The 25,410-nt window shown below is 44.0% G+C and overlaps 1 protein-coding gene across 1 annotated transcript in view; it reads left to right on the top strand.

Annotated features, from left to right (window-relative positions):
- Positions 1–3,409: 3,409 nt before the first annotated feature.
- The window catches only part of LOC310867576 (V-set and transmembrane domain-containing protein 2A-like), a gene marked incomplete at both ends in the record, with an annotated part of 96,965 nt that continues 74,964 nt past the window's right edge, over positions 3,410–25,410 (top strand). The window contains 2 exons of the mRNA XM_083777691.1: positions 3,410–3,485; positions 4,803–4,975. Of these exons, the coding sequence (XP_083633817.1) occupies positions 3,410–3,485; positions 4,803–4,975 (249 nt within the window). The remainder of the gene's footprint in view (positions 3,486–4,802; positions 4,976–25,410) is intronic.

Consider the following 25,410-nt stretch of genomic DNA (forward strand, 5'->3'; position numbering starts at 1 on the left):
TTAGAAAACCTCAACGTTTTTGAGTTCTTGATTTCCAGAACTCGCGTCAATACTGAGCAGACCTAATTAGGTCCTGAGATCATGTCCTGTATGTGGGATTGCCATGATAGCGAATGTGTGTGTGTGTGTGTGTGTGTGTGTGTGTGTGTGTGTGTGTGTGTGTGTGTGTGTGTGTGTGTGTGTGTGTGTGTGTGTGTGTGTGTGTGTGTGTTTGTGTGTGTAACTAGAGTGTGTGTGCAGAGGTTACGCTCAGTAAAGGTCACAATTCCCCACAGCAGCCAATAACAGAAGCAGAGGAAAGAGGAGCTAAGAATTGTGTCACTATGACCTTTAAGGAAGCAGACATTTTTACTTGTGGCTGATTGTCTCTCTGCTCTGCCAGCCATAATACATGGCTCTCGATCTGCTTCCCATGCAGTTAAAGAACGATATTTCACTTTCAAATCATTTTGGGGCCATTTTATCGTCTACTCAGGCTTTTGTGAACACATATACTGCATATTTTATTTTCCTCTGTATATTTTTCTTTTCCCTTTTTACCTCCTTTTATGATGATTTCATGTTTTTGTTCATATAGTGTATATACATCTCTAAATGTTCCGATTAATTGAAAAGGGTGGACCCTATTGTAAACAAACAAGTGTAACTTTTATGGTGTCATCCACAGATAACAGTCTTTGGCCTAGATTTTGAAGATGCGTTTTACAATGGGGTAATACATAAATTGCCCTCGCTCTGCGCACATTCGTATTATGAAAGGCATATCGGCCCGTGTTGAACGCACACACATATGGCATACGGCGTTCCTGAATATTTTAGCATTGTGGGAGTGTCCATATGTTAATTATTTTCACTTTGCGCAATTTGCTATTAAGCCCCTTGACCTAAAAACACTCAGCGCATAACGATTAGACATGGGTCTGACCACCTCATAAACGCAAAAAGCACTGTTTGATTGTACACTTGAGCGGCATGGGAGGCTGCTAGAGTGTTGCCATGTCTGTTTATTATAAGCGGCTTATTTTTCTGTAAAGTTGCTTGTAAATATTGGTAGTTGTACTATTTGTGGTTGCTTTTCTTGTTTCTAAAGTGGTTATTTGGGCTTTTCTCCCAATGTTGTTTAAACCAGTGATCCTCACACAGCACATTCCCATGTCAAGGATCCCCAGATGAATGCATTTGCCCAACTAAGGACGGCTAATCCAAAAATTAAATAAAAAAATTACTATTGAAAATAGCAGATCTATACCAGCTCACAATGCATCACATTCATTCATTAAAACTATGAACTCTGACTGCAGGGGGATATATAATGATCAGCCAAAGAAAATATTTAAAAAGAAGGAAGAACTTTATATTTGTGGACAATCAAAATATGTTTTTTTATTTTAATGTGGTGTCATTAAAATTAATCTGGATATGGCAGACTCGCTATCTAGAAAATAAAAACATGGCACTTCATTTAAAATAGGTTACAGACCCCTGTTATATGCACTTCTTTTGGGATTATTTTTATAGACCTATTTAGTTGTTTCTATGGGACATGGCAACAGAGCTCTCTGCTGCGGCAAAGAGAGGCTTTCTTTGGTAAAATGTTGAGATTAGAAACGGCCATAATTCTTACATTTCTCAACCTTTAAAAAAATAAAAACATCTCCATAATCCTTGGGAAGTTTGCTTTCATACGCTGTATCACACCCGATTCAAGTCTTCTTCAATAAAATGCTACGAGCGAACTCAGCGAAGACCATACCATCGGGGCCACAGCATTACCAGCACGCATTCAACTCATTCCTTCATCGTGACTTGAATGAAATAAAATATAATAAACGTTATTTTACTGGTGTTTTTCAATAGAAACAAATAAAGAGCGTGTGTAGGCTACTGTGTGCAAGTGCAACAGTGCATACATGCATGCACTAGGCTATATTTCTTCCGTGTCGGGATGGTGATTGAGCTCTTCAAGTTCACAGCCCGTTTGTCTTTCATAAAAAAACATTGATATTAGCCTATAAACACTCATGGTTCTCTCATTTCTCAACCGTTTTATTAAATGTAAAAATCTCCATATTCCTTAGGAATCTTGCTTTCATTCGCTGTATGGTACATGGTCCTATCGTTATCGAATTAAACAATATCAAACGAACTTGCATGTTCGGGGGTTAGACGATTCTGGGAACATTACGCATGGATTGTCAATTTGCCAATATGCTGCTATCTACTCGCAGTTCCATTCCGAAAGGTATAGGTGGGTCTGTTCTTTTTAGGCATAAAGGTGATAGCATGCAGTGCAATAGGAATAATTAACCCAAATGTGACAAAGTCATGTCATGTCTTCTATATGGTGCCAGCCTGAAGAAATGTAATACCACGATCCCCAAAGGGCGCATTCCGTATGTGACATCAGCTGACTGGTAAAGAGAATAGTACGGACATGTTGATTGGGTACGTCTCAAACACTCCTTAAACACTCCCATGACTAATTCACGGCCGTTTTGCGCACTCCACGGGGTGTCGAAAGCGCTTCTTATACCATGCCCATAATTGTTATATGACATTCCACGCGCCCCCACCTCTTAAAACTGTTATATTATATGTAATATTGTTCCACTTGCATAATCGACCCCGTATTGAGTTGTGCTTGAAATGTACCTATTCTGCAAACTGTTACTAAATACTTCAATCAATCAATCAATCAATCAATCAATCAATCAATCAATCAATCAAGCAAGCAAGCAATATACTCCATCTCCAGACAGATCACCAGACCTTTAAGTAGGCTATATATATTTTGATGTTAATAGGCTATTTTTACTCAAGTATATAGGCCTACATTTGGACATTTGTAACAGATATATTTTTTACTTGAGTTAAAACATGTGGATTCGAAACCCCGCCCGGCTCCACCTGGCGTTGCCCTCAAAGTGTCCGTGAGCAACAGGCTGTTGCCAACAGCCAACAACACACTTGTGATGCCGCGTGACTAACAGCTGAGTGCAGAGGCGGCCGGCAGCCCATGCACTCTCTGACCGCTCGCGTCTCCGCCACACGGTGCATGCACACAGCTAAGGGGGGAGCGGAGAACGAAGGCTCTTATTGATATATTTCTACATCCTTCGCGTCTTGTCGGGGCGGTGCAGATCCGCTATACTATAAGTGCTCTCCCGCAGAGCCTTTCGTGACGCACAGGAGAAGAAAATGAGCAAAAAAAATCAACTTGAAGAGGGATATAAAGTGACTTAATTCTGCAGCATGTTGGCCGTTTGGCATTCTGCGTTCAAACACATCCATCCCGCAACCCTTTTGACTTTGTTGGCGTATATATTTTCTGGCGTGGAAATAATCGGTTTATTATTTTCGTTCGGCTAAAACGTGATTTTCTCCTCTCCCTCGACCTCTATTTGGAACGATGTGGACTTCTCATGATACTGTTGGATTTGTTTTCTTAGTCGGGTTTTGTGTCCGATTTGGAATCTCATTTGAAGGTAAGAAAGATTGAGCTTGCTGGGGTGGCGTCCATGGTTAAAGAAAGTGTTAAAAGTGCTATGTATGTAAACGCAACCTTTTGTTAATTATAGCTTATAAGAAACTCAACACAGACTATTAGAGGCGACAGATATATAAGGTTACCATGTCATTGTTTAATGAGGCTGCACTGTTGCTCACACTTTGTGATATTAGCCCATGTGTCAATTCCGATTTACCAGTCCAGTTGTGCAGATAATTAAGGGCTTTCTCTCAGCACAACTATAAATAAGGGAAAGCATCAACAGCTATGCAGGCTGACTTGTTGCAGTCAGAGCTCGTTTGGCTGCTTGCATACTTATAGGTATAGTCTCGTTTTTTAATTCACCCAGCGCGAGGGAATGAGTGCTGTCGCTATTTCAGCACCATGGACAGCGGCCCCATTAACTACTCTGTCCGTCCGTGGTCCGTCCGTCCGCGCCGCTGATCGTGATCTGTCTGGAGTATATATTGCTTGATTTAATGATTGATTGAAGTATTTATTAACAGTGTGTGCGTCTGTGCGTGCGTGCGTGCATGTCTCTGTCATATTGCACCATTTATTTAGGTACATTATGTTAAATGTCAATGATCAAACCCAAAGTGACTATAAAAAGACATTTTTATCGAGTATACTGATCTACAGATCTCTGGGCCCATGTGGTGCTGTTTTATGTTTTTGAGTGGTGCAACGACAGCTATGTGTGTCCCTGGCTGAGTGGCTGCATGTGTCCCTGGGTGTGTCCCTGGGCCTGGGCACGGAAATAGCATATTTGTCACCACCAAGTGTCACTGTTGCGCAGCCTAACACACCACCAAGTCCCAGTTGTGCAGCCACAAACACACACACACACACACACACACACACACACACACACACACACACACACACACACACACACACACACACACACACACACACACGCCAGGGAGGAGCTTGTACAGTACAGTACAGTACAGTACAGTACAGTACAGTACAGTACAGTACAGTACAGTACAGTACAGTACAGTACAGTACAGTACAGTACAGTACAGTACAGTACAGTACAGTACCACTCACCTCACACAGGTGTGATTTTCAAAAAGGCTTGCTTTTTGTAAGAACTATACGTTCCAAGAAACGTTATAAATCTTATTTTACAACCAGAATTCCCTACAACATTCCCTACAACTCTCTCTCTCTCTCTCTCTCTCTCTCTCTCTCTCTCTCACTCTCACTCTCACACTCTCACTCTCACTCTCACTCTCACTCTCACTCTCACTCTCACTCTCTCTCTCTCTCTCATATATCTTTGCAGGAACATTCACTGATCGCCCTGTCAATCAAACAGCCAAAGAGGGCCAGAACATTGAAATGGCGTGTGCCTTCCAAAGCGGAGCGCCGTCCGTGTTCTTGGAGATGCAGTGGTGGTTCATCAGAGCACCGGAGGAACCCACTGACAGTGAGGAGGAGGAGGAGGAGCCAGAAGAGGTACTTTGTTGGGTCTTTGTTTTGTCTTGATCGGCTGGCATCCATAAGGGAGGATGATCCAACAAGCGTTTGATTTGATTTCATTTGATTTCATTTGATTTCATTTTCAACACAACCCGATTGCATTTGGCCGAGCCAAGCATCATTTTTGAGCACCGTGTCTATATTTGTCGAGCAGAATGGGAGTTCAATTACAGGAACCAAATTATTAGCTTCACGTGTTTTTATGTTATTTTATTTTTGAGGGGCGCTAGCTGCTCCTATGCCCAACTTTGTGTGTCTGTGTGTACCCCCATATAGCGCTGATGTGATTGGCTGAGCAATGTGTGTATATACCCCAAAGCGATGATGTGATTGGCTGATCAATGTGTGTACCCCATAGCGGTGACATGATTGGCTGATCAATGTATGTACCCCATAGCGATGACGTGATTGTCTCAACATGTAAGAGTGCCCCTCACTTCACACAAGTGTGATTTTATTTTATTTTGTAGGAGCACTACTAGCCCCTCCTATGCCCAGCTTTGTGTGTTTGTGTGTGTGCCACATTTGTGATGATTTGATTGGCCAGTTGTGTGTGTTTGTGTGTACCATATAGTGAAAATGTGATTGGCTGAGCACGGAATGTGATGTATTGTATGATGATAAGAGCGGCCCCTCACTTCACACGAGTGTGATTATTTTGTCATTGTCTGTATTTCTGGTAGACTTAACTCATGTTATCATTGGAAAGAAGGACCATTAGTCATAGATAGTCTAATCCAGCTGTTGATTATAGGCCTTCTGTATTTCTGGTAGACTTAACTCATGTTATCATTGGAAAGAAGGACCATTAGTCATAGATGTTCCAGCTGTTCCAGCTGTTGATTAGGCCTACTGATGTGTTTCCTCATACAGATGTTGATGTAACAGTCCAGTCCTCACAGACAGAGGCAGGGTCCAGCAATGTGGACGTTGAGCCACACTCAGAAGGAGAGGCAGGCTTTGATTTTCATGCACATCCAGCCAACAAAGATTTCAATCTGGGGTTTTTATCCTTACTATCTTCAACAACTCCCCAGAAAAGGCCAAAATAATGAAACCAATAACGGTGAACGGCGAGAAAGTGGCTTACATACTGTGAGGCAAAAGTAAATAAAACATTCTCTTTACTGCTCAGTATCTTTGGCTCTTGCAAAGCCTGCTAACCGTCACAAATAATTCATAAAGGGGGGATTTACATGTTCATTTGAGAGTAGAAGAGCATGAAAGAGCACAATTCCACAGAGATATTGCAGAGGCATATTTTATGACGGCCAGCCATGCAGACATTGAGAGCCTGCTCGGTGGAAAACAAATGTCTCTTCACCGTGACCAGGTCATAAATAAACATCAAGTAATGTCCCGTATCATAGAGGTGGTTAAATTCATTGGAGAGTGTGGTCTTTGTTTTAGAGGCACCAAATCTGAAGCCCATTTAGACCTGAGGCCGATTCTAAAAAAAAACAACTTCTAAATCCTAAAACCTTATGTTTCCATGTCAGTAGACTGGAACTCACCTACTGTATGCTTTCTATGGCATAGGCAGCTCGGCAGGATCCGGAAACTACACGCAGCTGCATGACATGAGACTAATTAATTAGAGCGACAGAGAGAGAGAGGAGTGTGTGTGTCTGTACGTGTGCGTCAATTTAACAATGGAATCAGCAGGCTAAAACACAGGCTAAAATCACTGCATTAGCAGGTTTCAATTTGATTTTTAATTTACACCAATCATAATTTGCCAATCATATTTGTTTAATGAAGGAATAAGTACCGCATTTTAAAAGCCACCTAAATTGTGAGTGGAAGTGTTTCTTTCATTGTCTGTCAGCATGTCACATGCAAATGTGTGTAAATCTCCAAATCCCGACTTTCAACTTTTCTCTCCACATCATTTAAAAATGATAGACACTATCATTGCTCTGGTGACTTGGCAAGTCCTGCACAGAAAATAATAGCAGTCAGACCTATAGAAGTGTCGCATCCACAACCAGTTGTGAGCTTGCAGAGTGGCTATATTTTCCAGGTGTAAATGTCACGTATAGGTCAAGTTGCAGTCAAGGGTGCGCCCTTTATTACCTAAACAGGAGAGAGATGTGTCATATATGCGCACGGCGACCCACTGTATACTTTCTTCTCACCAACCACACTATATGAGATTGCATTCACACCTCTCTCTCTCTGCACCCTCTCTCTCTCCCTCCATGACCATGACCATGAAATGGAGAGCAAAATATAGTTTCACATGCACACACACCATGCATAGATGTGTTGGTGTACTGCGCAATGGCATTTGGCGTGGGTCCTTATTGGTATAGGTTAATATCCAGTTTATCTGCAACGGTCCGCAATTAACCTATTGTTCAAGCTTCGCACTCGGCACCAATATACAAATGAAATCACCAGTCTGCACTGGACTAGTAGGCTGATATGTATTATTGGATGCAGCAGAGCAGAGCCTTTGCTTGCTGAAGTTGATGCAACATACTGTATGATAAGTTTTAAAGTTGTTAACAGTGATATATAAACATAAACAATCGGCTGTGTAGTTCCCATGCAGGCACAAGCTGCATTTCTCACCTAATTATAGTAAAAATGGTATGCGCTAATAAGCGCATACCATTTCTCAAAAGCTCCGTTTCTCAAAAGCTCCGTTTCCCATGACTACACAGATCCACTGATCCGGATATTTTCGAAAATCTTCACTTATTTATCCGTTTCCAAAAACGCTCTCCCATAGATCTGTCGACAAAGTAATTGACATAATCAGCAGCATAATAAAACAATGTATTTCTAATGATGTAAGGCAGGGATGTTTTCTGTGCAGATTGACACCACGCAGGATGTTACCGCCACAGACCATGTGTGCTGTGATACTCAGATACAGTATCAGTGTCACTGGTTCGCATGAACTTCTTCATGTCAAGGACCCCCAAATTGACATTAATTAGCCTGCGGACCCCCATTTGAAAAGATATTCCAGTGGCCCCCATGAGAGAAGATTTTTACGGCTCTAGCAGTGATTCTCAACCATTTTAATTTCAAGGACCCCCCAGTTTGACATGCATATTAGTCTACAGACCCCCATTTAATGGCATTTCCATCTTTGGGACTCCCAATTTATATTGTAAAATCAATGTTAATTTAACTCTGAGAGTGTACAAATGGAACCGGTTCCATTTTGTTCCATTTGTACACTCTCTCTGTTACAGATCCATAAGGGGTCCATTTGGTTCCAAACTATCATTTAGCTGGGGACCCCCTGGAAATGCATCAAGGACAACCTTGCAGTATGTCATCGATGTGGTCCACGAGAGGCTCATTGGACTGGTGGACTGCATGTGAGTCATCAACTGGGGAGTCTTTTGGGGAGCTACTGAAAGCATGCCGGGAAAAGTTGGACATTAATATTCAGAATTGTGTAATTCGACAGATGGGCATGCAATAGGCCAGTACAAAGGTTTCAGTACTTTGCTGTCATCACGGAGTCTCCCAACCAAACTGGGCATATCTGGTGCATTGCACATCTGCTGCGTATTTTGTGCTAGAAAGTGCATCCCTTTTCTACAATCGCAAATTGAATTGCCGTATTTCCTCAGGGACTCATACAAGCGAATGACTATTTGGGAGACAGTGAGGGACGATAAGTGACACTGCAGGCGTCTCTCTCTCCAATCGGTCAAACTAGGTTTGTGGGCCAAGGATCAGGCTGTTACCAATATTTTAGGCTGTTTTGGTGACCCAGGCTATATTGTTTGTAGATTTGATCATTACACTGGAAAGGTTAGTCCTACCTTGCAAAAGCAAAAGTCAAAGGGTCTCTACTGAAGTATGAGACTGTATTGACAGTGCAACTATTCTTGAGGATCTTTCTACACTTTGGTCGGGTTGTGTATACCGTATATGGGTTCTTGATACTTCTTGACACTATATTTGTGTAGTGGCCACATAGGGATTACTAATGGCTTCTATATTTGTTCTGAGTGTCATTGCCAAATTAAATCCCAAATAAGGACCTTTCTCAGCCCCACCCCTCTCCCATTTGTTTATATTGTAGGATCCAAGATGGATCCCCCCCCCCCCCCCCCCCCCCCACACACACACACACACACACAAACACACACACACACACACACACACCCCTTCTGTTCTAGCGTTAATGGGTTAATAAACACAATGTATAAATTGTATGGGCAGGACAGCAGGTTATCATAAATCCATGGCCCTGGCCGGCCTCCATAGTCTTGCTGAGATAATAATCAGCTGTCAATACAACACACAGATCTGATAACTGCCCGCATCGACCTTTTGCTCATTACATCCAGCAGCTGTAATGGAGGGTTTACAATGAACGTGCATGTCTGTGGGGGGTCCAGTGCGTGCGTGCTTGCGTGCGTGCGTACGTACGACCTTGGTCGTTAGAAATGTGGTAAATAAATAAGGTTTGATTTGATTTAAAGTACAATATTTCAAACCGTGTAAAACATGAAATGAAAGCCATTGCTGGGATGCTCCCTGACTATATCTGTTCAATTTTGGAACTGAACAATAGCACCTATCAGACCCGCTCTAGGGATTTTTTACGGCTCAAGGTTCCTCAGGCACAGACAGAGTTGGGCAAGACAGCTTTTTCTGTCAATGGCCCAACCTCGTGGAACGAACTGCAAAATTCCTTAAAACTGAGCTCCCTGCCATCCTTCATTCAGTTCAAAGGAATGCTCCAGAACATATGTTTCACGTTGGTTTCAATTGATTCATTTTACTGGTTGTTCTGCATTTAAGTTCCTTTGTAATTGTATCCTGATTTATAATGTTGTGTTGTTTTGACTGTATTTGTTAATTGTAACCTTGGCTACACTGAAAATGAGGGCTTGCCCTCAACTGTATTTCCGAGAATAAATAAAGGTGATGATGATGATTATGATGATGATGGGAAATAACTGCTTGGCGGTATACTTCCTTGGCTTACTTTTGGTGTGCAGACTAGCTGTGCGCACGAGATTTGCCACAGAATGGTCCAGGGAATTGCGAGATTATGATTTACAAACAGTTTGCACCGTAAACATCATCATTCAGAACAAACTGTTATGTCTGAGCAGAGTTCAACGCTGCAACCACTTGTTGCAACATAATCCCCAGAACTGTGGTTGATTTGCAACATTAAATTGGACAGTCCACATCAAAGCAACATGCACTTACTAACGGTTGTATAATCTTCCTTCAATGCATGAGGAGTGCACAGGCTGCTTCTTATCACCTGACAGCCAGGAGGGAGTTTCCTAGCCTGGCGCAGTCAGACTCATAGCGAGGATTCACTGACGCTTCCTATGTGGGGAGGAAGCGTCAGTGAATTCCCCCATAGGACCGTAGGACGTAGTGCATGGAAGGAACATGTTATTCCAACCAGTTCCTTATCAGGTGCCCTGGGTGACCAATTAGAACCCATCTTGTCGTGTAAATAATTATTCGTAAACTTTAGTGTTTGTCAGCACACACAGCAGCAGATTTGGTCCGCAAACTAAATGCTTTTAATCAAAACATACAATCCACCACAAGAACAATGTCGAATGTATACCATCGTCGAGTCCCTTGCGTGGATAACGTCAAACAACCTTTTTTGCGACGCTTTAGGTCAATTTGTTCTGGTGGAAATGCTGCACAATGGCCAGCCGAGGTGGTGGTGAGCAGTGTGAATGTGTGTGACAGCGCCAGTGGGAAGCAAGGTCGCGGCTCTGAGAAGGAATCCATGTTCACTCGATTTCACATGGGTAATGTTGGAAAATAAAATGAACTTAGAGGTCGCACACATCAGAAAAGCAGATAATAGACAGCAATGACTCACATTTGAGTGAACCGGAGACGTGGAGTGTGAGAAATGATACAATCAATATTCCGTAGTGCCCGAGGCATTCCTGTAAAAAGCACTTATAATCCAATCCACCACACGCTTTTTGAGGAGAGCAGAGAACATGAAATAATCCTATAGCCTTGCGTTGCGATACTAATATACCACTGTGCTGGGCTAATCTGCCTCGGGACATATGCATATGCAATAGGGGAGTGAAGTGTGGCTGCGCCATGCACAGTGTTGGGGAGTATTAAGCTACATGTAGCTGAGCTACGTAGCTTAGCTACATTTTGCTGTAGCTTGTGGTATTTTAGCTACATTCATATTTGTGTACCTCGTCAAGTAGCTCAGCTACTTTTTGGGTCATTTTTTGTAGCTTAGCTACTCAAGTTACAAGCTACAATTTTGGGGAGCAGGGGTCTCCCAGAGGGGAGGAGGGGTCTCCCAGAGGGGAGCAGGGTGGGGGGGTCTCCCAGAGCAGAGCAGGGTGGGAGGGGTCTCCCAGAGGGGAGCAGGGTGGGGGGGTCTCCCAGAGGGGAGCAGGGTGAGAGGAGGGGTCTCCCAGAGGGGAGCAGGGTGAGAGGAGGGGTCTCCCAGAGGGGAGCAGGGTGGGGGGGTCTCCCAGAGGGGAGCAGGGTGAGAGGAGGGGTCTCCCAGAGGGGAGCAGGGTGAGAGGAGGGGTCTCCCAGAGGGGAGCAGGGGGAGGAGGGTTCTCCCAGAGGGGAGCAGGGGGAGGAGGGGTCTCCCAGAGGGGAGCAGGGGGAGGAGGGTTCTCCCAGAGGGGAGCAGGGGGAAGAGGGGTCTCCCAGAGGGGAGCAGGGGGAGGAGGGTTCTCCCAGAGGGGAGCAGGGGGAGGAGGGGTCTCCCAGAGGGGAGCAGGGGGGGAGCAGGGGTAGAGGGGAGGAGGGGTCTCCCAGAGGGGAGCAGGGGGAGGAGGGTTCTCCCAGAGGGGAGCAGGGGGAGGAGGGGTCTCCCAGAGGGGAGCAGGGGGGGAGCAGGGGTAGAGGGGAGGAGGGGTCTCCCAGAGGGGAGGAGGGGTCTCCCGTATGTACATTCTCAATTTAACGCTGAAAAATAAAAAGTAGCTGAGCTACTTTGAGCTACTTTTTCCATGTAGCTGTAGCTTTACAAGCTACATCTCTCCAGGGGTAGCTATGTAGCTTGATCAAGCTACTGCCATGGTGAGCTACTTGTAGCTTTACAAGCTACGCTTTCAAAGTAACTTCCCCAACACTGGCCATGCAGGCTAAAATAATCATCCGTCCAGCCATCCATCTTCAGCTGCTTAGCCGTAGGGCAACAGATCGAGCAGAGAGCTCCAGACCTCCCTCTCCAGGGCAACAAACTTCATTCTGGGGGATCCCGTTCCTAAGGCAAGTTTGGAGATATAATCCCTCCATATCATCCATGGTCTGCCCCGGGGTCTCCATGGGTAGCTATGAGATGGACACCACCTAGGAAAGGAAAAAGAGGCAGGCCCGGAGAGACCTGGAGAAGATCAGTGGAGAGAGAAATGAAAGAGTGTTGGGGTGGACCCTGGGGCCGACTGCAACATTGGGCAGAAGACAGACAGCAATGGCGTTCGTTGGTGAAGACCTATATGTGCTACCCAGCACGAAGAGTAACACACATCCACACAAGGAGGCACACACACAAACAGGGCCAGACCAGCCCACCACAACCAGCGCGCAGATACTGTAGCAAACACTATACGGCCCGCTCCGTCGAGGCACACACAAACAAACAAGCCCCTAATACCACCACTTTTACAGAACAACATAAATGACCAACAGACAACTACACAACCCTTTGTAGAGGGTTTATTTGTCACTCACTGATACAGGTACAGTGAAATTATCATGATGGCACTGGCAGAATGGCAGCATGCACGGACCTTTCCTGGTGGCCTGCCGCCTATTGGCCTGCCTGCCTGCCTGTCAAAAAAGAATTATATATATATATATATATATATATATATATATATATATATATATATATATATATATATATATATATATATATATGCCCGGTACGTCCTATGGCCAGTCCAGCCCTGTGTGCTGTGTGTGTGTGAGAGAGAGAGAGAGAGAGAGAGAGAGAGAGAGAGAGAGAGAGAGAGAGAGAGAGAGAGAGAGTCAGAAAAAGGCAGGGAGAAGCTGGGAAGTGGAGCTCATTTCAAGGCTCTCAATATATCCAAGGATAATTGAGCTGTCGCTGTGTTTTGATTCAGGACATTGATTGTGACTTTAATTGCTTCACGGGTCCACTAGCAGGGCTGTAGTCTGAGGGACATTAGTCACAATGTATGGCCGCACCATAACAGTTATGACACTACTGATGTGCACTCATGTGCTGCTCGCGCAGATAATCCTTTTTATAGATCGCTGGGTGCAGCCGTTGTTAGGAGTCGTAAGTCATCCACATCTCTGCTCCATTTCCTGTTTTGATTTGTCTCTGGTTGAAAGAGAAGATTGTGTATTCTCTTAAATTAATTTCCCCCTCATGGGCCACGCAAGCTGCTCCAAACTTTGGCATGAATAATGTCCAGGGGTCTGTCATGACAACAGTCACACCATCTGTGGACCCTTCAGGCTGTGGCTGCTATACAAGGCCAAGGGCTGTGCGGAGCCCACACCTATACCCATGTTTGGCCGGTCATGAAGCAGAAATCAAAAGTTGGTTGAGAGATCACAGGCGTATTTATATGTATCTTATATATTCATCTATACTGTCTCACTGGTGTCATTTCTTGTGTTTCATGGTCTTTAGTTAGTTACAGTGCTACTCAGGGGATGTACTGAAAAAACAGACAGAGCAGGTCAAATTAACACAGATTAATTTTCTGGAAACACAGAGGAACAACCATAACACCATAAACAGCATCTAAGATCTGGCAGGGAACGCAAGGAGCTGAGGGTTTAAGTAGACATAGAGAAAATACACTGCAGGTGAACAGAACTAACAATCAACACCGGGATTGGCTGGGAGCCTAACAGGACACAAGATGGAGAAAATTAGTAATCAGGGAGGTGAGACAAGACAGGCAAACAACTATAGGTAAAACAGGAAACACTAGGACTGTAGACAGCACTACATAATAAAAGTCTACAACAGACAGAATCATGACATGGTCAGACAGTGTTCACTGTCTACACAATTTTAGTCGACTGAATCTTCATTTTGTCAACTAAAATGTATTTTGGCACCTTTGGTGGCGTCTAAATGCCTGATATTAATTTCACTTGATTGCATGCTGAGAATAGCAGATCTACAAGCTCACAACACGTCACGCTTGCTCCTGTAGATCTGCTATTTCCAGAGTGCAACACTCAATTGCAACCAAACATGACTTGTCTTTCAGTTCTGCTGCATGGATCTCTTCTCCACTAGTCCCTCCCTAACGTTTTAGTTTGTATTTGTTGACGAAATTGTCAATATATTTAGTGTTATAGTTTTAGTCAGCTTAGCTTAGTTATTATTTAGTTTGTTAGTGATAAAAGGTAGTCGACGGACTCGACGAAATGTTTTTGTCATAGTCAACAAAATTGTCAGAGACCTCCAACAAGCCTGGGGTCATTAGTAAGTGGAGACTGGAGAGGCTGTGCACCGACAGAAACACCCCCACAAAGAGGGCTAGCCAGCGGCAGAGACTGAAAGTAGAGTAGCAAGCACTACTACCATACAGCTGAATACACACTCTGTGTGCATGCACGCACGCACATATACAATACAAAGTATTGTTGTTACATTACACTTACCTGTATCTTTGTTGATCCTTACTTTGGTTTTGCTATGGCAAATTACATGCCGTTCTTTACCCTGTATTAATACATTCCAGAGGCTATACGCATCATTACCACTAGTATTCAGTTCGTTTAAATCATACACAGGCCACTGTCAGTGCCGGGGGCCACATGCGGCCCCCACCTTCACGTGTATTAACATTTTATTGCATTTTTTATGTCCAATGTATTTGTATTTGATTTCATGAAGTATAACTAACTGCATTTGAAAAAAAAAAGTGTTGATCTGACCTCATCAAACCCTGTACACTCAAGACACCATATATGGACAGTACAGAATTCACTCCATATATTGATCTCCCCCCATGCCAAAGCGCCAGTGCTCGCCCAGCAGTCTGCCGCCCGTCACCCAGGCGGATGCGCTTCTCGCCCTCAGGCATCTTACTGGTATTAAAATATATATATGCAATACTGCCTCATCAAAGTTGGTATTCTGACTTACTGACTTTATATTGACAATTAATGCACTTGCGTGAGAGGGGGAGATAAGGTGGTGGAGTAAGTGGTCTTAGCAGGCAGTTTGAGGGTCCAGTTAAGAGGTTTTGTCGCCTTTTAATACTTTTCATTGCTCAGTACCAACACACAGACGTATAGGGTGTTCAATAGCACTGATTTATGTAAAACAAATCAAAAACCTCAAAAATGTGTGGAAGTGTGGAAATGTAGTGGCCATATCTCCAATTCTCCATCATTACAGTTGCTCACCCCTGGTGTAAATCGTTTGATTCTGAACATTTCACTTTACATAATCAGGAGAATTTTATCGAGTTTCTCCCACTCGGTTCAGTCATGCACATCTCCTGCACATGATTTCCATCGCCTAGTTCAACAACGTGACATTACACACATACTGCATTACACACATTACACACCTCTGCGCCTGAGAGAGAGAGAGAGAGAGAGAGTGAGTGTGTGTGTGTGTGTGTGTGTGTGTGTGTGTGTGTGTGTGTGAGAGAGACAGAGAGAGAGAGAGAGAGAAAGTGGTAACTTGTCACAAGCACTTACTCTTGGATTAACATTAGGGTAATTTCCATGGCGCGGTTGAGTCGACGGGGCGCCGTGAGGTTTGGAAGGAAGGGCTGTGATTAAACTGCAAGCGATGGTTTATATACCAGAAGGATTACGGGTGGTCCCTCCTTTTACATCTTACATTAACACAAGTGCACGCACGCACGCACGCGCACACACACACACACTGGAACATAAAAAGCTCAGCACAACATAAGGATAATAGGATGGTGGATGCTGCAGTGGTACATGTCTAATCGCTGATTTCCTGTGATTGTGCGTACGTTACAGCTGGGAGGTTTTCCTATTAGGAGTTGGCTGTGCTTTTGAATCAAGTTTAGAGGAATCTTTCCTTCTAAAAGTAAAATACTAACCATTATATATATAGGCTATACGTGTCATCTCATTGTTTAATATATACATGGCAGTTTATGGGCCATGTCCACAGGCTGGTGGTCAGAGGCTTGAAGTGTAAGGCAATAAAGCAGCTCACAGAATATATACTGCTCGGTCAGTCGACCTATTTGGGGCGAGAAGGTGCTTCCTGTGCCCATAATTGTTTCCGGTGTTGGCAATATGGCAAACTGAAGTGCATGAACAATGTTGACTGTGAATAAGTCCATGTGTGTTCTGTAGGCTACATTCTGAACTTAATTGTTTGGAACTTTGGATTCAAGCCCTGTGACACATGTTCTTTCGAGTGTATAGGACATTAAAAATCAACTGAAAAGTGTTTTTTTTACCAGCTGCTGTGTAAGCACAGCTGAGCTGGTCTATGTTCGATCGCTTTGCCTTTCATGTACTACCAAGTTATCTTTGACTCAGCCATGGGATGCTATTTCTAGCAAGCAACAACAATATTCTGAATGGCACAATCCGACACTATTTTTATGAAACTTAATAAAGTCAAAGACTGCCGGTGATACGAATGGATAACGAGGCGGCCAACGGGTTCAACTACTTTTTAACATCGTCGTGCGAACCATGGGATAACACACACGCACACACACACACACACACACACACACACACACACACACACACACACACACACACACACACACACACACACACACACACACACACACACACACACACACACACACACACACACATTTAGAGACGTATAAATATACACTTCTATTTAGTCAAAGAACAGAACAGGAATTCATCTGTAAAAAGGTAAAATAAACATACAGTGAGGGGAATAAGGGGTGGGTGGGGAAATGTAATTGAGTTAAAGAAAAATATTGAAAGGGAAGGCGGGAGAACAGAAAGAGAGAGACTTCACTGATTGCGATGCACTCGGGTGGAGTCTAGACAGAAACCACTTCAGCTGTGTGAAGTGAATCATTTTAAACTGTCAGTCAAAAAGGGGAGCTGATATCTGCTCTGCGGATGGAGGCATCAATCAGCCACAATATGTCAGGGGTCATAGAGTGATACTGGCCAGAAAATGTGGAATTACTTTTTTAGTTACATGGAATCTAGCTGATCGCTAAGAAACATTCCAAGCATTAGTTTTGCACAAAACACCTCATCACATATGTGATGACGGCTATGGCTGTTTTGTAGCCCAAGGAGTGTTATTTGTGCAAAACTAATGCTTGGAATGGATTCAGAATCATGAAAACCCCCTAGTTTGACATGTCACGATGCGATCTACATGGGGGATCAATTTGTTTAATTTCCATCCTAGATGACATATCTATTGAGAAACGGACCTTTGCTCTCCGTGGTCACGGAACTGCCGTAAACGACCCAAATAGGTTGTCTCCACCAGGCGGAAGGCATGGGGAGAGAGTATGTTTGTCTCCACCAGGCCAAAGGCATGGGGAGAGAGTATGTTTGTCTCCACCAGGCCAAAGGCATGGGGAGAGAGTATGTTTGTCTCCACCAGGCCAAAGGCATGGGGAGAGAGTATGTTTGTCTCCACCAGGCCGAAGGCATGGGGAGAGAGTATGTTTGTCTCCACCAGGCCAAAGGCATGGGGAGAGAGTATGTTTGTCTCCACCAGGCCAAAGGCATGGGGAGAGAGTATGTTTGTCTCCACCAGGCCAAAGGCATGGGGAGAGAGTATGTTTGTCTCCACCAGGCAAAAGGCATGGGGAGAGAGTATGTTTGTCTCCACCAGGCCGAAGGCATGGGGAGAGAGTATGTTTGTCTCCACCAGGCCAAAGGCATGGGGAGAGAGTATGTTTGTCTCCACCAGGCCAAAGGCATGGGGAGAGAGTATGTTTGTCTCCACCAGGCCAAAGGCATGGGGAGAGAGTATGTTTGTCTCCACCAGGCCAAAGGCATGGGGAGAGAGTATGTTTGTCTCCACCAGGCCAAAGGCATGGGGAGAGAGTATGTTTGTCTCCACCAGGCCGAAGGCATGGGGAGAGAGTATGTTTGTCTCCACCAGGCCAAAGGCATGGGGAGAGAGTATGTTTGTCTCCACCAGGCCAAAGGCATGGGGAGAGAGTATGTTTGTCTCCACCAGGCCAAAGGCATGGGGAGAGAGTATGTTTGTCTCCACCAGGCCGAAGGCATGGGGAGAGAGTATGTTTGTCTCCACCAGGCCAAAGGCATGGGGAGAGAGTATGTTTGTCTCCACCAGGCAAAAGGCATGGGGAGAGAGTATGTTTGTCTCCACCAGGCCAAAGGCATGGGGAGAGAGTATGTTTGTCTCCACCAGGCCAAAGGCATGGGGAGAGAGTATGTTTGTCTCCACCAGGCCAAAGGCATGGGGAGAGAGTATGTTTGTCTCCACCAGGCCAAAGGCATGGGGAGAGAGTATGTTTGTCTCCACCAGGCCAAAGGCATGGGGAGAAAGTATGTTTGTCTCCACCAGGCCAAAGGCATGGGGAGAGAGTATGTTTGTCTCCACCAGGCCGAAGGCATGGGGAGAGAGTATGTTTGTCTCCACCAGGCAAAAGGCATGGGGAGAGAGTATGTTTGTCTCCACCAGGCCGAAGGCATGGGGAGAGAGTATGTTTGTCTCCACCAGGCAAAAGGCATGGGGAGAGAGTATGTTTGTCTCCACCAGGCCAAAGGCATGGGGAGAGAGTATGTTTGTCTCCACCAGGCCAAAGGCATGGGGAGAGAGTATGTTTGTCTCCACCAGGCCAAAGGCATGGGGAGAAAGTATGTTTGTCTCCACCAGGCCAAAGGCATGGGGAGAGAGTATGTTTGTCTCCACCAGGCCAAAGGCATGGGGAGAGAGTATGTTTTGCACTCCATCCGTCCGTCCGTCCGTGTGTGTCCGTCCGTCCGTTACCAGCTAATCTCTGGCACCGTTGGCCCGATCCATGCCAACTTTGCCCTCACACTCCCTAGATGCCTCTAGATTTTCCAGAACGGCCTGTTATAGCGACACCAGGAGGCCGACTTTTGTAAAACACATCTTTTGCTATTACTCCTCCAGATTGTGTCCAAAAAGCCTGCAAATCGTTACTCAGTATCTCTATAGTCATGTGCTCAAGACGGATCTGTCCGATATTTCATATTGCATCACTGGGATCTTCTTCAGGAATGATTCCTGAAGAAGATCCCAGTGATCGAAACGTTGAATTAATAAACCAGTGGAGCTGAGTTTTCCCTTACCAGTAGGCTGCGGTTACATGCACAACATGTATTCAGAATTAATTCATTCATTCCGAACAGAGATTAATACCCAACTGTTTACATGGAACCTGAATAAAAGTATTCATATTCCTCAATTGTTTACAAGCATTCATTCTGAATATAACTTTGGACTATAGAGATGGCCAACCCATAACCGTTATCCAAAATGAATAAACAACAAACACTAACGGCTAACTGTTAAAATAAAAAGATATATATTTGTGCTGAGTCCCTGCAACCATGCACGACTTCCACCCAAAACAACCCCAGAACAAAAGAAATACACAGCATGAAGCGCGTAAAGAGAAGTGGTGTTCTGTTCTTATTAAAGAATGATAATGATGTTACGTAACGTAGTCGAAAAAGGATAATATTGCCCATCAGTGTGGTCAATGGCGAGGGTTTTCGGGAGTTGCTGCCTTGCAGAACAGACTGGGTCTGTCAAATTGAAGCCCATTTTAAAGAAAACATAAAGCTAACTGGCGAGATGAATTTACGCGTGTTTGATGGCACTCACCAGTCACCACAGAGAAGCTATTTGACAATTGCATGCCACTATATTGAAGAGGAGTTAATGCATCCTCAGTCAGCCGTCACACCGAATATGCCCGACAGACACAGCACTTGCAGACAACCTGGTAGGTAAACTCAACGATGCGATAGAGGCTTGGGGACTTACTGGGAAAGTGTTCACAACAATGTGTTCACAACAACAACTCATGCCAATTCCCCCGCCTGGGTGGACTGCTGAGACAATATGGTTAATGATGATAATGATTGTAGTGACCACTTATCCTTTTGTTAAAAACACCTTTCTCCCTTTGTGTGAGCCACTTCATGGGCAGACTGACTATACTAAAGACGCTTGCTTGTTGTTGTTGTTGTTTGAATAAAATAGAATGTTCATTCCAGGTTGGTTTCGGTGTTAAATCAAAGTTGTTTATTTATCTTCCTTTACAGGGATGCAAAAAACGGGAAACTCAAACTTGTAGGATAAAACAAATAAAGTAACACAAAATCCTTCAAACAAGCTGCAAGGTCAAAAGACTGTGTGCTTGCCAGTCTGTCACGCCCCTATTGTGACACACAGTTCCTTATAAGGTGGGCAGAGAGCAGACATCATTATTTTACAGAACACCACCACCAGAGGGCCAATAAATAAATAATATAATTTAATATAAGGATTTGGCTCCTACAATGATAATGAATTTTATTTATATAGCACTTTTCCAAACACAGTTACAAAGAGCTTTACAGCACATAACAATGGCTGGGTTTCCCAAATGAAATATGCATAGTGAGTATGCGTGTGGTTCTACTCAACAACACCCCCTTTCACTGTGAACATATTCCGTGCATAGATCTGCCACGCAATGGTATAGGCCTGATTCCTGGTATGGTGGGCCTGAGGCCTATATTGGTAGGCCTGAGGCCTACCATATACCGGCCTGACCAGTCAATAAAATAATGCTGAATTAACTAGCTTGTATTGGTAACTTTGACTGCACAATAGCCTCCCATTTAACGTCCTTGTCTATAGGCCTATATTTATGAACCCACAATTGAATGTTATTCAATTTAATTAACTTGCACAATGGGACAGTAGTGTTTTCATATAGGCCTACATTTACCTTGCCGACATCACTTCGCCTCTGAAATTTAATGTAATGTTAAAAAATAACCTTAAAACAAAGGCTGCAGAAGCCGCTAAGAAAACGCTTTAACAGAGAGATGTTTTTAGAAGTGATTTGAACGAAGACACTGATTTTGCAAGCCTCAGCTCCTCACGTAGGGCATTCCACAGGGTGGGTGCCCGGACTGCAAATGCCCAATCGCCCCGTGTATAACAAGGCGAGACGGGTGGACTTTCAGGAGGGCCATTTCCGTGGATCTAAGGCATGCGTCCTGATTCAGGGGGCAGCAAGGCTTTAATGTAGCATTGGAGCCAAACACTGCCGGGCTTTAAAAGTTATCAATAATATTTTAAAATATATAATAAAGCTAACAGGTAACCAATGGAGTGCAGCTAGGATGGGTGCAATGTGCTCTCATTTCTTAGTGTTAGTTAATAGTCTTGCAGCTGAATTCTGAACCAGTTGCTTGGAGGTGGGAAATTGATTTTTTTGCAGAAGCCAGAGTATAGGCTATTACAGAAGTCTAAACGAGATGAAATGAAAGTGTGAATTACCTTTTCAAGGTCTACTGTTGATTAAGAACGATTTGATTCATGGCTGGTTCCATGCTTCACCCATACACTGGAATTGGCAATCAGCGACGGGTTTGTAAATGGCACATATTTGTCTTTTTTCAATGGGTCAAATAAAATGTCTCCAAATGGCCATCCATGCTTTGGACAAGGGCAAAAAGCACTATAGTCTAGTAAGGGCAGACATGTGTAAAATATTATGTATTATTCCAAACTCTGAGTAGCATTCGGAAAAAAGTGTTTACATGGTAAATATATCCTGATTCAAATGGTTTATACCACCCCTCCAGACCGGAATGGGAGGGGTGGTACATATTCTATTGCAATTGAACGGAATGGGATATTATATTCCAATTGAGGTGTTTACATGAGCATTTTTATTCTGATAACTGGAATTCTGAATACATTTTGTGCATGTGAATGGGCCGGCCATGTGTTGCGGATTCAATTTTCTTCTCCTATAGTGCACTGGTTACCAGATACTGGATCGGGACCCATTTGTGTGTCGCAAACACATTGTTTTCAAAACATTTAAAAAAAAAAATCCCAAAAATACAAAAATACATTTCATGTAATTTCATGAAGAAATCAAAGAAATTCAATACATTTGAAAACAAATGATTAAGTAGTGAAAATTGCCGATCTACAAGCTCACAACAAGGCGTGATGTGACGTGTTGTTAGCTTGTAGATCAGCTATTTTCACTAGTTGGGTCACAGGCTAACATCTAATTTCTCTTCTTGAGCTAAAAGGTTTTTTTTGGGAATAATCAGTTCTCAACCCGTGGGTCACGACCCCTTGGGGGTCGCCAAATTATTTTGGGGGGTCCCCAAATTATTAGAGAAAAAAAAATTGCAACTGAATGGCTGGAAAAATGGAAATGAAGAGTTTACATTATAGTACACATAGTACATGCATAAACTTTCCTTAATGATTATATCTGGTTCCAGTATTCATTTATGATATATTTTCTCTTATTATTTTTGCGGTCAGTTTGTATTGGGAATCTAAGGGTGGTAGTGGGGACATTCTCTTGAGTGTACAGGGTTTGATGAGGGCCCAGTTGGGCCAAGCCTTCATTTTCGGGCCTGTTGAGAACTCTAGTTTTCGCCGGCTGCCGGGCGCGGCTGCACTAATAACTTTGAGGCAGGCCCGTCTAAAGTTTAAATGGACAGGTATAAGTCAAAAGGGAGACATCGAAGAGGAATGATGGATAGGGAAGGATCAACATATGGAATGTCATAATAGGTTCTGACATATATCCAGATATGGAGATCTAAGGGTTTGAGGTTTGAGGTCAGATGAGTTGCTGGTCAATATTGATGACATCAGGGATCTCCATATATGGGCTTAACTGCGACAGCAAGTCACATTTACTATATATCCATCACTGATGATGTCATGTGATGTCACAATGACCTGGGCACCATATATGGGGCTGATGTCACGTGATGTCACGATGACCTGGGGTGAGCGACGGAGAGTTAGGTGTCGTGACAGTGTGACGGGGATTGTGGGTTAAAAAAACGAATCACACCCGTGTGAATTGAGGGGCGCTCTTATCATCATGCATCAAAATACATCATCTCAGTCCGGGCCAAATCAGTTTGCGTCCTCACTTTTAGCTTCAATATGTACTCTGCTCAGCCAATCAAATCATCGCTATGGGGTGATCAGCCAATCACAAGCCAATGTTTGTGTTCACACAAACCTGGAAAGCTGTCGAAAGCACGGGTGGATCCAATTGGTTCACCGATCTGAGCCCCCCCCCCCCCCCCCTCCTCCCTCCCCTCCCCTCCCCAGCGGAGAAACCTGATGTCACCAGATGTGGAGTGACGCGCCTGCGAAATACAATGAAGTGGGGCTTCCTATGCCAGATCTTCCAATGCATTTGTTTCCTCAGGCCTTTCTTTGTAAGCCAAATGCGAACGGAAATAAAAAAGCCTGCCATACCGAGGCTAAATACATGAGGGACCACCAATCCCTACCCACATTATGGTCAACATAACTACAGGAAACATTTTACAAGAAGTCAATTTGAGGATTGGATGAAAAATGGAAGCATTATTATATGACAGCCAGGCACCGGGGCTTTTCCGCAATAAAGAGAGACATTGAGATAGTCCCGGGCGTGTTGTTCCTCTCAGAACGGAAGGCACTCATGCGCTGGAAATGAAACATGAATGGGAAAATAATGGGGAACTTGTTTTCAGAGTGTCAACGGAAACTGTTGCCTTGCTGTCAGAAACTCTACACTTTTACCCAAGGGGAACACTGTAATTGTGGTAAAAGTACATTTTATTGTTGTGTGAAAAGACTGACACACATACACATTTCCAGTGTATGTGTCACTATACTTCCTTGCCTCAAAGGAAGTGCAAAATGTTTCCCTGGCAAAGACTTGGTCTTGTCCGTTGCACATTTTGGATTTTCTGTTTTACACACACAGGGTGTGGATGCCTCGTATAAGACCCAATTACTGAATGTCAGTCTCCAGGATTACTTCAGAATATGTATGATTGATCTGTGGTGCGGGTAAGAAATAAATAACTATGTTGCCCTGCAACGTACGTAACAATTGCAATTTGTTCTCTCTCTGTGTGTGTGTGTGTGTGTGTGTGTGTGTGTGTGCGCGCACATCACATGCACGTGCGTGTGTGCATTGACTGAGCGGATTGGCCATTTTATCCACATATAGAGCACCACACATGGTGTATTGACTGTTGACTGAGCTGAGATCATTCCGCTGTGTTCATGTGAAGGCATGCAGTCACCAGGGTGTTACGGATCCAGAGTAGAAATGAATGTCTTTCTTCCATCCATACACGCCTTTCCTTCATCAGCTATGGGGACTCTTGGGAAAGCGTGCAGCCATTCTGCACTGCTGCAGTGAAGCTGAGAAATGAGAGCGGTGGAAAAAGTACTCAATTGTTCTACTCCGTTACAAGTAAACGTTTGGAATTCAAAATGTACTTGAGTAGAAAAGGAGCCACCGCTCATCTGCTGAAAAAAACTTTAGGGAGGTGCTGGAGCCACAAAAGGAATATGAGGAAAAATAAAGGGAAGCTCCACACACTCAGATCTGCGCACAATCAGTTTATTTTTGGCAAGCTTTCGGTCTACTGACCTTCTTCAGGCATAATCAAAAAGTGACATAGGACAGATATATATGTTCATCATTTGATTGGATGATTGATCACACCTATGTCAAACATTTCAATTTGAATGATAACTTATGGGAGTTGTAGTTCTCAGTGAAACTACAAGACACCCAAAGACACCAAGTGTCCATTTAGACAAGAGAAAAACATCACAAGGAAAAAACATTAAAAATATTTACAAACGAAGTAAACAAAAAACAGAAAAAACAAAAGCCAATAATGCAATCAAATGCAAACATCAGGCACATAGCCATCATAAAGCAAAGAGCAAATGTAATCTTTTGTCGTCTGTTTATACAAGTAAGACGCGCAAACGCGTGAAGCGAACGCAGCTTGTGTGTGTGTGGTTGTGTGTGCGTGTGTGTGTGTGTGTGTGTGTGTGCGTGTGCGCGTGTGTGTGTGCTACAGCTGCGCCCTGTGTGTGTGTGTGCTACAGCTGCGCCCTCTGGTGGCGGGCGGGTGGTGTAACAGTGGGACAGACACACACACAGACATTCAGCCCTTGCTGTCATAGTAAGTGGCTCACTGCGTTCGCAATAACAACACTCATATCGAAGTCTACATTGAGACTTGTACTTGAGTAAAAGTACAATTTATGTGTATGTATTGGCATCAAAAGCTTTAATATAGAGGCTATGCGAGTGACATCACCGTCATACCCGGAAGTTATGCAGGAACGCCAGTACTGAGTGGCAAAAAACTACTTTCTGGCCTTGACAGCCCACGCATGCACACAGAAACGTCCTATCTGAGTCGGAAGCAATCTTAAACGATCTTAA

Source organism: Protomyctophum parallelum (genome assembly GCF_964188405.1).
Source record: "Protomyctophum parallelum genome assembly, chromosome: 12".
In the NCBI taxonomy this organism is placed as follows: Eukaryota; Metazoa; Chordata; class Actinopteri; order Myctophiformes; family Myctophidae; genus Protomyctophum; species Protomyctophum parallelum.